This window comes from Tiliqua scincoides, chromosome 1 (genome assembly GCF_035046505.1).
Source record: "Tiliqua scincoides isolate rTilSci1 chromosome 1, rTilSci1.hap2, whole genome shotgun sequence".
Classification (NCBI taxonomy): Eukaryota; Metazoa; Chordata; class Lepidosauria; order Squamata; family Scincidae; genus Tiliqua; species Tiliqua scincoides.
This window is the reverse complement of record NC_089821.1, coordinates 257118516-257135470: the sequence shown is the minus strand read 5'-3', so window position 1 is coordinate 257135470 and position 16955 is coordinate 257118516. Positions and strand designations below refer to the sequence as shown.

Genomic DNA, 16955 nt, shown 5'->3' with positions numbered 1-16955 from the left:
AGATCCTTCTGGAGCTCCTCACAATCACTTCTGGTCTTCACCACTCGGAAAAGTTTGGTGTCGTCCGCAAACTTTGCAACCTCACTGCTCAACCCTGTCTCCATGTCATTTATGAAGAGGTTGAAAAGCACCGTTCCCAGGACGCATCCTTGGGGCACACTGCCTTTCACCTTTCTCCATTGTGAAAATTGCCTATTGACATCCACTCTCTGTTTCCTGGTCTTCAACCAGTTCTCAATCCATGAGAGGACCTGCTCTCTAATTCCTTTACTGTGGAGTATTCTCAGTAATCTTTGGTGAGGGACTGTGTCGAATGCTTTCTGAAAGTCGAGATATATAATGTCCACGGGTTCTCCCACATCCACATTCCTGATCCTGGAGCTGACTGATCCATTTTCTGCTCACTTGTAGCAAGTGAGAAGTGAATCAGAGTACAGTAATCTCACCTCCTACCTCCTTACCTTTCTCCTTCTCTGTGGTTCCTTTAAACAAAACAAAGCGTGGAATTCTCCTTTTGCATCCTGTACTTCCTATTTTGTTTAAAGGGACCACAAAGAAGGAGAAAGGTAAGCAGGTAGGAGACAGGTTCACTGCCTTCTGTACACAGTGCAAGGCAAGGTAAGGCACACAGTGCAAGTGCAAGGCAAGGCAAGGTACACAGTGCAAGTGCAAGGCAAGGCACACAGTGGAAGTGGTGGACCATCTTTTCCTCCTGAGTACCTGCATTCAGCATCCTTGAATATTTTCACTGGAGATGGCACAGAAAGTATGCTTGTAAGAGTTGCAGATGATACCAATCTGGGAAGAAATACTATGAGCAATTTTATATAATAGCAGTAGCAATTGATATCAACTGTCCAGTTCAGAAGACAATTCATTGCTGAGCAGCAACTTCCTCCTTTCCTGTCTTCTACTTCACCACTTAACCTGGTTGTGTTCCATAGCATTATTTGTAAATCTTTGAAGCTTTCTTTCCTCTACCTTGAAATATTTCCTCATTTTTAAACCTGTGTTTCCTGTATTAGTCTTTTCTCTCTGGGATATCATGATTCTTCCCTCCTTGAAGTGAGCTGTCTTAATTTTGTAGCTCTTAGGGGGCAATACTATCTTGCACTAGAACAGACAAGCCAGGAGGGCTCGAGATAGGGTTCCACAGTGGGTCAGCCAAAGGTAAGGGGAAACTCTTACCCTTACCCTTGGGTAAGCCACTGAAGCCCCTATGGGTCTCCTTGGACTTGCATCACCTCCTGAGATGGCACAAGTCCAAGGAGAGCAGAGTGCTGCTAGGGAACAGGGTTTGGGACCCAGCATAACAGCCTCCTGCCCCCCACCCACCCACCCCCGGGGCCGCCCACTGTCCACCCTCCTCCTGCCCTGGAACGCCTCTCTCTCACCTCCTCCCCACCCACTCCAGAGCCTTGCATTGGCCGAGCTTGGCCGATGCAAGACCCGCCCTGCAAGCAGTCACGGAGGCTGGATATAGCCTCCATATGCCAGCGCACCTGCATGCGCTGGCATGGCTTGCTCTAGAGGAGGTGCAAAAGTGCTTTACAGATGTTTGTGACCCTCCTAAGCTGGTGCATGTCCCTTGCTCCAGCCTAAGTCCTACTTAGGATTGCGCTGTTAGCCTGTTAGCCCCAACTGCTGAAGATGGGCAGCCCAATCCTCAACTTCCCTACTGCTAGCATTGCAGACCTAGTACTGGTGGTAGGTGTTGCAAATGTGCAGTAAGGCACATTTGCACCACCCAGAGAGGAAGCAGCGCTGGCAGGGACTCAGGGCAACTTTACAAGGACTCAGGGTAGCTTAGAATTAAAAATATGTACACTTAAAATTAGTAATAGTGGAAAGCACAACAAATACAGTAACAAGCAGCACAACAAAAAAAGATCTATCGGCTTATTAAGTGACCAAATTTATTTGTTTTTAATGAAAGCCTGATGAAAATGTCAGGTTTTTGCTGGAGAAAAACTGGTAAGAAGGGCACCAACCGTGCTTACAAGGCATTCTACAGCACAGGATCCATCACTGACAATGCTCGCTTATGAGATGACGCTTGCCAGACTTCCAACTGGAGAGGAACCCTCAAATTAGTCCCCCTAAAAGATCTTACACAAAGACTCATGTGGGAAAAAGCTTTCTTCCAAATATTCTGATCCCCAACTGTTCAGGGATCTAAAGGCAATAACCAGCATTTTCATGACTACTGTACGCTAATCATAGAGGCAGACATTGCATGCCCTGTGTTTCCTTCTGGTCCTGAGTATCTGCAGTCAGAGGCTGCTTGCCTCGTTTGGCCCCAGCCCTAGGGCAAAGCTATGCATTGTTGATTGCATCTTTGGCTCTGGTGTTTTCTGTTTGGTAAATAACCAGGAAGGGCGATTGGGGCTGCAGTGTCTGGTAAGGGGGTTTTAACCCTTTGCCCCTGGCTGATTTGGATTTGACCCCCCCCCCCCAAGGCTGCGTGTGCTTTGTAAGGGATGTTTCCATTGGAGGACCCTCAGGAACAGCATGAAATGTAGTGCAGTTTGCTGCAGATGAAGTAGAAAGTTACCAGAAATCAAGGACATTCCCTTGCACTGGCAGAAATGCCTTCTTTGCATGCTGGGGGTCTCTTTGTGTTTTGGAAATAGTCAGATATTGTATAAGTTGATAAATGTCCAACAGACCCATAAGCAAAATACATTCAGTGTTATGGTATTTTGCTACTACTACTTTAGTAATTATGGACCACATCTGTCCTCTTCAGTAGGTCTTCTTGTGTCTGTACCAGTGACTTTTGTTGGAGACTTGCCATTGTCTCCTGTAGGTGCAATAGGATCTCCTGAATGCTGAATTATTCAATAGCTTCCTTATAAATTTGCTGAAGCAGTAAAAGCCAGTATCTTAATTAAATGCTCCATCACTGCATTTTATTCCCCCCTAGAATTTCCTTTTCTGCTTGTTGCAGCAAGAGGTTTAAAAAAAAGAAAAGAAAGAAAGATGCAGACCCTAAAAAAAAGTTTGTCTAGTTTCTATGTAACTGTTACAGGATGCATTATCAGTTTTTGGTGGCATTTGTTTCATTTTTACCCAGCCTCATTTGTTGAATGAAATGTGATGCTGAACTGCAAAATCTAAATATTTTGCATTTATATTCTGCTCCTTGCTCATCACTCCCCTGAGTTGTGAGATGTTCCAAAGCCAATGCTGCCAAATTTAGTTTCCTGTGGATAAGTACACTGTGTCTGTTTCTTCTCCTTTTATTTTCATAACAACCCTGTTTTATTTTAATTATGTTAAAATATGTTAGATATGTAAGGGTAATCCTGGTTGAGCAGAGATTTGAAGCCACGCCTTTCTGCTCCATATCGAAATATTGCCCCACACTGGCTCACATTTTCATCAGGGAGTTCCACAAGATGGGTGTTCAACAGAGAAGGCCTTCCCATATATTATTGCCAAATGCAGTTTCATAAATGATGTGTGTGTAGGGCAACCTCACAAGAAATTCCTCAATAGATAGGTGGATTCATATTTATATATCAATATTATGCATATATTTGTTTTACTTGCCAGCAGAGCATGAGGGGAAGCAAACAAGAACTTCCGCAAGGAAGAAGATGCCTAGAGAGAACCTTGAGCTACACCCCTAGTTTCACCTAACTCCAACTAGAAATTCTAAACTTCAAAAACCTCTGACTTCTCTCTCTCTCTCTCTCTCTCTCTCTCTCTCTCTCTCTCTCTCTCTCCTCTTCCTGTGGGGATGGCACAAAGACCCTGTGGAGAAGATGCTGCTAATAGCTTATTTGGTATGTAAATTAACCCAATCCTATCAGGCTGTCATGCTGATGAAGCATCCATTCTGCCAACAGTGGCTTCTGAAAAGTAGCTGCAAAGCTCTGGATACTAATGCAAGCTGCTGATGTGGCAGCAGGAAGGCCAGAGCTTTCCCATGTGTACTGACAGACTTTGGAAGGCCACCAGAGCAAGTAAGCCTGGTGCAGAGGGTGGGGGGGATGGAACACAGAGGGGATGGGCAGATTGGGCCCAGGAGGGGGGCAGGTTCAACAGTGGTGGCACACGCCAAATCCTAACCTTCCTGGGCCTGATCTACCTGCATGGATCAACTCGAACTTATGCCAACTATAGACTGGGTGCAAATCCAAGTTGATCCATAATAACTACTGGAGCTTATCCTGGATCAAGAGGACAAATGTCACCTTACCCTGAGGAGGCCCCCCAGCAGCCCAAACTTCCCTATAGGATCCAGAGGAAGCTGTGCTGCTGACACTGCATTGCCATGCAGGGAGTTAGGTAGGACTGGGCTGTTAGTAAATACTTTAGATGTAATGCTATGTGTGGAAAGGTACGTGTTGACCATTTGACTAGTGTGTTCACTTACATGTCTCAGTGCACAGGATCTGCTGATTAGCACACTGCAGGAGCAATATAAAGCCTTTATGGAGTGTCAACATTGAACACATCATGAAATGTTTAAGAAGGAATGGCTAGTGAATATAACTGCTCTCGTCTTTGTTTCACTTCTTTTGTACCTATGAGGGCTGCTCCACCCTGCCTTTGGCAAATGTCATCACAACTAGCTTAGAAGATTTGGTAAGTTATAGGAAAGTCTTGCTTGCCTATGCCACCAGATTCCTTAGTAGATTAAGATAAGTGTCAAATATTGGTTTAATGAAGGGAGGGAGAACTAAAACAAGCTCATGCAAACTATGTTAGGTATCGGGCCCCGGGGCCAACGGCTGGTGCCCAGCGTCAGGGTTGTCTCTGGTCTCCCCAGGGAAAGCCTTCCTGTAGGGCTCAGCCACTTCCTGTGGGATTCCTGGCCTCCTGGGGTGTCAGGGATGGCCTCAGACCCTCTGGGGGTTACAGCCTACACGTCCCCCCTCTGGTGCTGAGGATGTCATCATGGCCCCCCGGCAAGCAAGCCTCACTAGTACTGCCTGCTTCACCACTCCTCCATCTGAACATCACTACAGGCTGTTCCTGCTTTATGGCGCCTCCTTGTTCCACATGACTCTTCCCCAGGTTCCTCTAGAGGGTGCCCACCCTGACTTGCGAGGGCCTTTCCTGGTGGCTAGGAGTTTTACAGGTGACAGCTGCTGCCAGCCATTGGCCAGATCAGATGCCCCTCATTGCCTCCGGGTAGCCCAGCTAGTGCCTGAGCAACACTGCAGCATCGCTCGGCGAGGTGGCACCAGCAAATGGGGTTGCTGACTGGCAACGTCATCACCAAGGGACACTCTGGAGGTCTCTCAGCCTCCTGGAGGTCTCTCAGCTCTCCTGGTCGGGGGCTGCGTGCCTCTCCAGCAGCCACCCTGTGTCCTGTCCCTGTCAGCCAGGTGAGGGCACCTACTCGCTCGGGGAGGTGGCCGTGGGAGCCCCTGATGCATCCAGCTCTGCAGCCGAGGGTAGAGCCAAGCACCACTGGTTCATGCCTGGCAGCCTCTCCCAGGAATCTACTTTGTCACAGGGAGCGCGGCAAGGGTCTAGCCATCTCTCACTAGGTCCCAGGTGAACCTTTCTCCCTTGGAGTCCTGCTGCCAAGTAATTCAGGGGCCTGGGGGCGGGTCAGTCCACGACATGAGATTTCCCTGTAATTATAACCTCTATGCTTGATCATGAGAGATACATCATTGTTCTGTCTTTTTGCCTTCAGATTATCCCTTTCATCTTTGCAAATCATTTTCCAAGTGTTAGCTTAGTAAACAATTCTGTTGATAGTGTGCTAAGAGGAAGAAAATCCATTCCTTTAGGTCAGTTGTGCTTTCTCTGCTGGGCATATGGAAGAAGAAAGCAGCCTAAAGCATCCTGACTATTGTCGCTAGAAAAGGAGCTATGGCTCTGAATGTATTTGGTAAAGGACAGATAAACTTGAAAAAGTGATACTGGTTTTATATAACCACTTTCTGCAGCACAAATCCTCCTTAAACCGCAAAAGGTTTTAAAGCTTTTGTGTTCCTTAAAAGTATGAAGTTTGAAACAATGAAGTTATGTGCTCAGACTTAGAAGAACTTGGCTGGAGGGTATTACTGCCTTCAGAGCTAAAGACGGAACATCAAGTACGAGTCACAAAAATAAGCATTTTTCCAATTTAATAGGAAACTCTTTTCTGAATTTGTAACCTAGGATACATTTACATATTTATTTATTATTCACGCCTATATGCCATTTTTCAACCTAAAGGTCCCAATGCCTCACAATTAGAATAAAATTTGTAATGCGAGAACATAAAATTGCTCAAAGCAGAAAGAAAGTGAAATTAACAGATTCCTGTAAATAATAAAAACAACTTGGGGACGACAACATTCAGCATAAACTGGAGAATGAAGCAAAATGGTTTTCATGTACCACCAGAAGGTGAAGAGAAAAGAGACCAGGTGGGCTTCCCAGAAGAGGCGGTGCCCCAATATGTCACTTTTAAACATATCTGCCTCTCTAACCAGATGCTGGTGGAATGTAGAGCAAGTCCTCCTCAGAAGAATTCAAGGGATGAGGAAATTCATGCAAGAGGTCCTTTAAATGCATTAGAACAAAATCATTTAGGAGTTTAAAGTTTAATAACCAGTATTTCAAACTGGGCACGGAGACAAATCAGCAGCCTGTGCAGATCAAACAAAATTGGTATAATGTGTACCAAACGCAAAGCTCTCACCAACAATCAGGCTGCACCTTTAAAACTCTTCAAGAGCAGCCCCATGAATAGTCCATTGAACTTGGATGTGACCAATGTGTGGCAGCAGAAACATCTGCTTTCTCCAGGAAGGACTGGACCTGGTGCACCAGCAATATTTAGACTATAAACCTGCGTGCAGCACTTGGAGTAATATAAAAATGTTTAGCACTGAGGGTTGCCAATTGTCCAGTACTCCTCAGGAGTCTCCATGCATCAGCAGTGACTACTGAAAATAATCCTGGAGGTTTTAGCAGGTTCTCTAGGGATTTCTGACTTTATATAACATTGGAAAATAAATCTCTGGGAATAGCTTCTATCAGAGCTGGTGACCCTAGCAACACTTAGTAATATAAGGGTGGGGTGGGTGCCCTCTTTTCCTCCCTCTTTTCTGCCTATTTTTCCTTATTTTTTTGGTCACTTCCCACTTCCCAGAAGCTCCTGTGCAAGTTCAGGAGTCTAAAAGCAGCTGGGACATCAGCAGCCTTTGATCTTCATTTGAAAAGCCATTATCAGTCAGCCATGTGCTTTTATGGATTCAGGGTTCTGTTTGAAGTATGTACCTCTCCTATTGATTGATTTGCACCTACCAATTTAAGCAGCCAAACCTGCCTGTCTAGGCAAAGGGGTGGGAAGGAGAGACCAGGCAGGTTCCACTCCTCCATTCAGGTAACTCAATTAGATCATCAAACGTAAGTTACCGACATTCCAGCACAGGGATGCTCGTATGTATTTCTACCAGGTCTGCCGTTATATCTAGTGTTGATTCAAGAAAGCCACATTCACTTTCTAATAAGTACATAGACCAGGGACAAAGTAATAGCTAGTGATAGTGGCTGTAATCCTAGATAGATGCATCCAAGGATTATTTTTGTTTGCTTCGTTGCTTTCCTTCCAAGCCATGCTGCAGTCTTAACAGTTTTACTAAGCACTAGGGGTTTTGTGTGCTTTGTTCTTGGCTAGCATTTCAGCTCCATCTGCTGGGTATTCATGGTTATTGGAAACATGTGATCAAGCTTTTCATTGTGTCCATTCAGATGAGTTCAAGCATTTTCCATCAGCCTACTTCAACTTTTCCTATCCCCCTTTTTCCTGTATGGTTTAAGCACTGGATTTTTATTAAACTACTGACTCTCGCTGGCCCAGTCCATGTTCACTGGTAAAGCAGAGGGTTGTCATAACTGTGCTCTTGTGGGTGATATTGTGGTCTTGAGTCTAATAAGAACCCCTGGGGTTCTGTGCTATCCTGGGAGAGGGGTTTCCCAGATGGCTCCCCTTTGCCTGGTCTCTTTAGCCTGAGATGGTGGTAGTAGAAAGAACTATCAGTTACTACCACTCAGCTATTGACCCATGAAAAGGGATAGCAGAGAATTTGTGAGCACTGACCACTGTGCACTATATCCTCAGTCAGACTGCCTTCTCCCTGTACCGATCCCTGACAAAGGGCTACTGGTTGTGGTGATGGAGATTTTTACAATCCCCTACCTCCTCATACCTAACCCTGAACATTATGGAAATATCCCTAAGGAAAGAAAGAAAAAGATTGCAGCACTTACATAATTACAGTGACCCTGAAGAGAGGTGTTCACGAACAGTACATGAAAGAAAGTACTTTGCAGAAAGTGAATTCTTGAAAGAGAGCACAAGAGTTTGCACATCATTAGTTGCTTCTCTCATTAATCTTCCATCTGTAGCTGAAGTTTTGTCATTAGGAAAGTTACAGTTCATGGCTTCCTTTATTTCTTCCAGCTCCTTACCCACTAAAATATTAAATACAGTAGGCACTTAAGACAACTTTGTTAAATTAATAAAGAATGTACTTAAGAATATAAATACTGTGTAGATTATAGAGCAGGGAACAGATGCTCTGAGCCTGAAAAAGTGCTGTCATTCCTGCTTTGAGATGTTCACTGTGCCTTCCTTTATCAATGCTGGTTTCTCATTCTCCTAAAAGTTTCCTTGCTTTCCTGCATATATTTGATGATCACCTCATGCACTGTCAAGGCATCAGGGTTTGGTTATCAACTATGGATAGCAAAATATTGTGCTCAGGGGATGCCATGCCACTTTTATAACTGCCAATGCAGATTCTTGCTTCCACCCTGCATGTTTTGAAACTGGTGGAATGGCAATGGAAAAGACTTCAGGCTTTATCATGACAAAGCCTGGAGTTAATTGAGTATGCAGATTCAAAGTTTGTCCAATTCCCATTTTGTTGGTGTTCCTCAATATAATCAAACGCTTGGTACAGTTAGAAGCCCTTGAGGTTTTTGTATAATCTCTGGGATTGTCAACCATGAAACCTTATATCACTTGTGACCACACAGTACCAAGGATTATCAGTACACGCAGTTATCAAGGATTTTGTGCCTGTTCATGCTGTTCCAAACTGGAAATGCCATATGCGTGGTGGAAGAAGAGTGGGCCCAGAGTGACCATTTGTATGGAAATTGCCAGATTTGTCCTGTTTTTTAGCCTCTTGTCTGAGTGTCCTCCAACCGTGACTGAATGTTCTCCATTTTAGGTGTTTCTTGCTCCTCCATTCTGCTTAGGCTCCTGTTTCCTAGTAATGCAACTTAGAGCTATAGTCACGTGACATGGGAGAGGAGGGCAGAAGCAGCCTGGGCAATATGTGCCTCCGTGTTTTGCCTGGGAGCTGAGTGGCACGCATGCCCAGTGCAAGGTCCTCTAAGGCTGCTGCCGTGTCTGACGCCAGTGGGGGGGGGGGAGTTGAAGCCCTTTTTGCAATGTTTTTCCATGCACAGGAGGGAAGTGGTGCTTCTGACAAGGATAGGGCGAGATGGGAAACGAGGAAAAGAGAAAGAGAGTGCACGTTTGTAGAGAGAATAAAAGAGGGTCCCTGGGGGGTCTGCTTGGAAGTTTGATCTGATACTACTTGCAGGGATGGGGAGAATAGAGAGAGAGAGAGAGAGAGAGAGAGTGACTATATGTGTAAACAGAGTAAAACAGGGTCTGGGGGGGCTCCTTAGAAGTTTGATCTGATGCTTCTTGCAGGGGTGGGGGGGACAGCAGCATTTAACAGTAGCAGAGCATTAAAAATCAGTCATGACTCTCTGAAACCTGATAGGGCAAGTCCTGCCCCCATTCCACCCCCTAAAATTGGATAGCAGATAATCCCACTTCTCTCTCAAGTACATGGTATGTTTTTGGGTCCTTGAAATTATGCAGACCTGGTGTGTTGTTTACATGGTTGAGAAGAAGGTGTGTGCACATTGGGACAAAAGGGGCTTGTAAACCAGAGTATCTTCCTCTGTTATCAATTTTGCAGGGCCTGGTGGTGTCATGATTCTGGAAAGTTGTCACTGCATTATTTTGGTTGTTTAGTTTGATGGTGGTGGTTTGTGCTGTTTTTTGTACTCATTTTTAAATTTAATTTAAATTTAAATTTTAAGTTTAAATTTTAAATTTAATAATAAGAAATACAGTGTTTAAACACATGAAATAAATATATGTGTTTTCAGCTTTTATTTTGTCATGTCCTACATTTTGGAGTGTCTTGTCCTCTTTTCCAGTTATGACATCTGGTTGCCCTGGTCCTCTTATACTGTGTACAGCACTGTACACTACAGCAATATATGTGATTATAATTCCAGTTGCTTGCAGTCCTTCTTGAACATAGTGTGCTTCCATCCTCACTGAGTATTATTTTACATCTTGCATGCAGTGGCAGCTCAGTCCTCCTCCATATGTACAGTATTTTGAGAGTGGACATTGTGTGAACTGAGTTGTACAGAACATACAGCTCTTGATGTGCATGCAGGTTTTACTCATGATGGGCAATTGAGAGGGTTTGATGCAAAAATGCTAAAAATATCAGGAAGCAGGTGATTTGGTGCCAATTGGTTGAAATATTGTGAAAAATGAACGTTTGTTGTTGGCAACCTTCAGTCTTGAAAGACTATGGTATCGCGCTCTGAAAGATATTTATGTCAAGGCAGCTTCCTAGTCCTTCCTTGTGAAAACATAAAGCATTTTGGAAGTATAATTCTGAGACCACTAGGCAGCAAAGCTTGGGAGCACCAAAGTGTACTTCAAAAAAGGCTGTCTCATTGTTCTGAGAAGCCTATTCTTCTTTGTATGCAACTTGTAAGCAATTAAGAGAATAGTTACTCGATGTGAAAGTTTTCTTTCATAAATAAATGTCATTCTTAACTACTTCAGTAATTATGTGTGTGATACTCCAGAGATTTGAAGGGTAATATTTACATAATCTATCCCACTCACTAATGGGCACCTAGCGAGTTAAAATTATGATGTGCTGTTTAAATGAAACGGCTTGCCTGCAGCAGATAAGCTGACTTGGAAAAGGATACATAGTTGTAGGAAAGCATGTAATACGAATACTAATTTTCAATAACAGATACTTTTAAATTGTTGTGCCTTTTCATTAGGTAGGTAAAAATCACAGAACTTGCAATTGAATACATGACTACTCAGAAGTAAATCCTATTAAGTTTAATGGAACTTACTCCCAGGAAAGTGCTTTATTAAGATTGCAACCTCAGAAAAATACTTAAGAATTTTGAATGCACAGTTATTTAAATGACAATATTATTGTAAGTACTTTGCTAGCATTATTTCCATAACTTACAGGACTATTTTTTTTATTGCAGAATCACCTTGCCAAACCCCCACCCACCTAGTCACATATGGTGGTGCAGCCCAGCATTTTTTTGAGTACTGGCAGGCATCTGAGTAATCTACTGATATATTCTAAATCAGTGATTTTCAACCCTTTTCATCTCAGGACACACTGACAAGGTGCTAAAATTGTCAAGGCACACCATCAGCTTATTGATAATTGACAAGGCACACCATGCTGTTACTGGGGGGCTAACATCCCCGCGGCACACCTGCAGACAGACCATTTGCGGCACACCTGTCGCTGCTCAAAATAAACAGTAGTGCAACCAAGTATTTCAGGTATTGTTTCATTATTCCTGAAATAATAAAGAGAGAGAGAGAGAGAGAGAGAGAGAGAGATGACTTCATAAATTAAATTTTGCAGGAGTAGAAGTATTTATTATTTTTAGGATTCCCGGAAGGCAAACTCAGAAGCAGTGAAACAGTCCTCCATGCAAATGAAGAAAATGTGTGAAATGTGGCATGAGGCTTCCTCTGCCATGCCACCCCTCTCTTCCTGTTCTAATTCAGAGGGTGGGAGGAACAGACGTTTCATTGAAGAGACATATCTGAGAGTATAATTTCTGGTCATTTCACAGCATTTAAAAAAAAAAAAGCAAACCTATCTTTCTGAATCTTGAAGCAAGCCTGCAGATTTTGACTTGCCAGCATTGATGATGATGATAGTAATATTTATTAAGCACTTAAACAGATGGCACTATATCTGAAAGTAATGACAAGATCATGCTCACAGGCTTACAGCTAAGGCTGCAATGCTATTCATACTTACCTGGGAGTACATTCCATTGACTATAATGGGATTTACTTCTAAGTAGACAGACATAGGGTTGGGCTCTTCAAGTTGCATGTGAATCTACCTTTAGCCTCCTGACTACTGGGTTAAGAGTGTGTCATTCTGTGTACTTTCAGCAGACACCATTGATAAAAAACACCTCTTTTTACCAATAGGTCATACCATCTATTTTAATTCACAGTTCTGTGCTGGTTGTGCAGTGCACAAGGTTTTGTCATGTTGCCCTGCCTTAATCCAATGGCATTTCCTCTGTTGATAATATATGCACATCCCCCAAGGATTCACCTCTGAGACATTTTTCTAAGTAAAATGAAATTAATACTGCTCAATTAACCAACTGCTGACGCTAGATAATAAAATTCAGAAAATTGAATCCCTTTCTCCCTGTGCAGCAGCCTGAGAAGTTACCTAGGGAGAGCCAATTGACACCATGTAAACTGAACTATAATTGAAAGCACAATTTTTAATTAAAGCTGCCATTTCTAAGCCTATACCTAGTGATGGTCATAATGGTGGAAATTGGAACTGCTTACCTAAACAGCTGTGCAGCTCCCTGGTGAGAAGCAGGGGGGCAGTCCACTCCTACCAAAACCCCCATGTGGCAATGCAGCAGTGCCAGCGCTGCCCCTGCTGTATCCCATGGGGGAGTTTTGGCTGCTGGAGGTCTCCTCAGGGTAAGAGAGTATTTTTCCCCTTGCCCCAGCAGCTACTATGGCCAGCTTGGACCTGCGCCAGCGGTAATCACTGGAGCAAGTCCACATTGACATGTGCAGGCAGAGCAGGCCAGGAAGGGGGTTTGAATTAGACAGGAGCCACTACCACTAAACCCACCCCCTCCTGGACCTGGGCTGCCCACCCCCACCCCATCTCCTGCCTGTTCCACGCTGTGCTCTGTTCCACCCCCTGTGCTGGGCTTGCCTCCTCTGGTGGGCCTTCTGACATCACACTTGTGCTGCCAGAAAGCATCTTACAGCTGCTTTGCAGATAGAAAATGTCAGGTAATTCATCAAAGCAACAAAACTTTATAGCACTGCTATTAAAATCAAATATATGTTGCACTAAGTTTATCACTGAAGTTTCAGTGAAGTCTTAATTACATCTGTTTCTACTTTTCCCGACAGGTACATTTACATCCCAATGGGAGGATCCCACAGCAGCATATTTAAGATGCTGTCATCTACAGCAATTACATTTGCTTTTGTAAGCTACTGGCATGGCGGCCACAGCTACCTTTGGTCCTGGGCTTTTCTTAATTGGATTGGTGTAACTGCTGAAAATGGAGCAAGGAGGCTGATTTCCCTTCCAACTGTCCATAATTTCATTGTAAGTTCATTCCCTTTGCCTTTTCATGTTCATGAGATTCCGAGTTGGTTGGGGGGCTGGAATTTCTTCATATAGCTATGACTCACAGTGATTACTGCACAGGCCTCCATCTACAAGCACTGTGTTCCATTTTGCACAATCAAGTTCGCAAGTAGTCCACACTTACTTTAAAGTTGTTTGAATTATACTTTTCTACTTAGATGTTGTTACCGAAAAGGCGTATACTTTATACTAAGTGTTTGTAATGGAATATGTCATTGACAGTGTCAAGGAAAGTAGAACAAGTGGCATTGTGAAATATGGTGGTGCCAAACAAAATATAACCATTTTGTTGTTTGAAATTCTGGGAAGCCCCTAAGAGGGAATTTTGTTTGCTCAGTGATTTTTGTTTTTAAGGTACAGATGGTTGCTAAATAAGTTAGAACATGGGTGGCCAACCTGTGTTATGCATGCCACAAGCAGCAGTGGGCTAGGGTTGGGATGTGGGCTAGACTGTCTGCCCTGCATTTCTCTCTCTTTTCCAGTTTTGTATTGGTGCTTGTCCCTGGCTCAATAGACCAGAGGCAGAAAACATTGCAAGGCTCTGTGGTTGCATATGGACTATATGTATACATTATAGTGGCATTTCCTCAGACTCTGGACCAAACCCTTGTTTGCATGCCCAAAAAGTCAACTACCAATGATTTAGAGTCAGATTTGTGGAACATTATGATTAGTGATAGTCAACCATCACCGCCCATCACCACCATTTTTAAGCACCAACTGCAAATGTCTGGGGAAAAAGACAGTTGTTATTTTAAAGAGTTCTACATTGACTTGCTTTTTTGCTTGCTTATTTACTTACCAACCAACCATTTGCTTGCCTGTGCTGTGTAGGAGCCAAGCAGAAAACTTTGCAATTCTCTCTTTCCTTTTCCTCGTGTTGGGCACCACAACACCTTGCATCAAGATTGGCTGCTGACATGAGATTTCCAAAGCTCCAAGACACATTGATTTCTGCACCCCTCCAATACTTCCCTGAAACACAACAGTGCAGCCATTAAATTTGTGAAAGAATCCTCAGGCTTGGAGCTATAAGGAGGAATTTGAAGTTATTACAGTCCCCCAAGGAGTCCCCCAAACCCTAGTGGCTGGCTCATCAGCCAAATTGTATTTCCGCTAGTTCCAGCAGTGCAATACCCCCATAGGATTGGCCTGCAGGTGACTTCCAAGGTTTCTTCCTGCTCTATGATTCTAAGCCACCCAACACACACAAGACAATGCACAGCACAGAGTGTGATTTCCTTTTGGAAAGGTCACATTTCACATGATATATGTGGGCAAACTCGTGGAGCCCTGGTATTGGTCCGGAAATTATTTCCCTTTAAGAAAAACTTAACACAATTTCAGCAATGAAATGTGCCAGCGAACAGCAACTGCCTTTTTGTTACCTAGTCAGAGTTCCACAGATCATGCTGGGGCAAAATGGGCATATCAGCTTGAAATAGTCTTGATTTAAATTGCAAGAAGATCATTTTCAGGACGAAGGAAGCATGTGCTAAAATGCACTCCCATATTGTGAAATAGGTGAATTCTCATAGCATGACAGATATTAGCAACTTTCAGTTTCATCGCTAATTCCCGCTAGTAACACATAATGGCTACAATTGACTATGCATACAGAGCATTATCTGACAATGAAATTAATGGAGCAATCCCTGCTTGCACAGAGTTTTCTCTGCTTCCCAGTGTCCTTGGTTAGTGAGTCTTTATAAATGTGTATTTGAGTGTCTTTTCTACTCTGGATCAGCCCATCAGGAAGTTTCTGTGGAAAGTAAATCAGAACCACCATTCATGCAACCAGATTGAAGAATATTGGGCAATTTTCACAATGGAGAGAGGTGAAAAGCGGTGTGCCCCAAGGATCTGTCCTGGGACCGGTGCTTTTCAACCTCTTCATAAATGACCTGGAGACAGGGTTGAGCAGTGAAGTGGCTAAGTTTGCAGACGACACCAAACTTTTCCGAGTGGTAAAGACCAGAAGTGATTGTGAGGAGCTCCAGAAGGATCTCTCCAGACTGGCAGAATGGGCAGCAAAATGGCAGATGCACTTCAATGTCAGTAAGTGTAAAGTCATGCACATTGGGGCAAAAAATCAAAACTTTAGATATAGGCTGATGGGTTCTGAGCTGTCTGTGACAGATCAGGAGAGAGATCTTGGGGTGGTGGTGGACAGGTCGATGAAAGTGTCGACCAAATGTGCGGCGGCAGTGAAGAAGGCCAATTCTATGCTTGGGATCATTAGGAAGGGTATTGAGAACGAAACGGCTAGTATTATAATGCCGTTGTACAAATCTATGGTAAGGCCACACCTGGAGTATTGTGTCCAGTTCTGGTCGCCGCATCTCAAAAAAGACATAGTGGAAATGGAAAAGGTGCAAAAGAGAGCGACTAAGATGATTACGGGGCTGGGGCACCTTCCTTATGAGGAAAGGTTACGGCGTTTGGGCCTCTTCAGCCTAGAAAAGAGACGCTTGAGGGGGGACATGATTGAGACATACAAAATTATGCAGGGAATGGACAGAGTGGATAGGGAGATGCTCTTTACACTCTCACATAATACCAGAACCAGGGGACATCCACTAAAATTGAGTGTTGGGCGGGTTAGGACAGACAAAAGAAAATATTTCTTTACTCAGCATGTGGTCGGTCTGTGGAACTCCTTGCCACAGGATTTGGTGCTGGCGTCTACCCTACATGCCTTTAAAAGGGGATTGGACAAGTTTCTGGAGGAAAAATCCATTATGGGGTACAACCCATGATGTGTATGCGCAACCTCCTGATTTTAGAAATGGGTTATGTCAGAATGCCAGATGCAGGGGAGGGCACCAGGATGAGGTCTCTTGTTATCTGGTGTGCTCCCTGTGGCATTTGGTGGGCCGCTGTGAGATACAGGAAGCTGGACTAGATGGGCCTATGGCCTGATCCAGTGGGGCTGTTCTTATGTTCTTATGTTCTTAATACAGCTATGTAGTCACATTTCACCTGGTTTTTTCAGTCATGAGGATTATCTCTGTGTCAGCCCCAAAAAACAAGCTACCATGGAACAGAAGACAAACAAGCATGTTTTTGCTTCTACAGTAAGTAGAGAATGTGGTCAGTAAGGACCAGAAACAGGGATAAGCATTAGTTTTCTTCCAATGTCTTTCCTACATCAAGTGATGTGAAAAGCAAACATCAAATGAAACTACATGAAGGTGGCTCATCCAAGGGGTTGGCATCCATCTCAATTAAAAAAGCCAACTCCCCAATGGTAAGTTTCATGATTTCAACTTTAGAAGAAAAAAATAGCCATCGTCTTACAACACCTACGGGTGCAATATTAGGTTCTTTTCTGAATCATTGAGGATTATTACTGGGAAAAAGCTCCTGAGAGATCTTATTTTGCAAACATACAAATCTTCCGGGACACTCTCTCCCTGTGGGCTAAGACTTTGATGTTTCATTCCAGTAACAAATTTA

The 16955-nt window shown here is 43.7% G+C and overlaps 1 protein-coding gene across 1 annotated transcript in view; it reads left to right on the top strand.

Moving 5' to 3' along the window:
* Window positions 1-16955, top strand: part of HHAT (hedgehog acyltransferase) — a 189751-nt gene that overhangs the window by 108330 nt on the left and 64466 nt on the right. The window contains exon 9 of the mRNA XM_066611755.1: window positions 13253-13454. Coding sequence (XP_066467852.1) covers window positions 13253-13454 — 202 coding nt within the window. The remainder of the gene's footprint in view (window positions 1-13252; window positions 13455-16955) is intronic.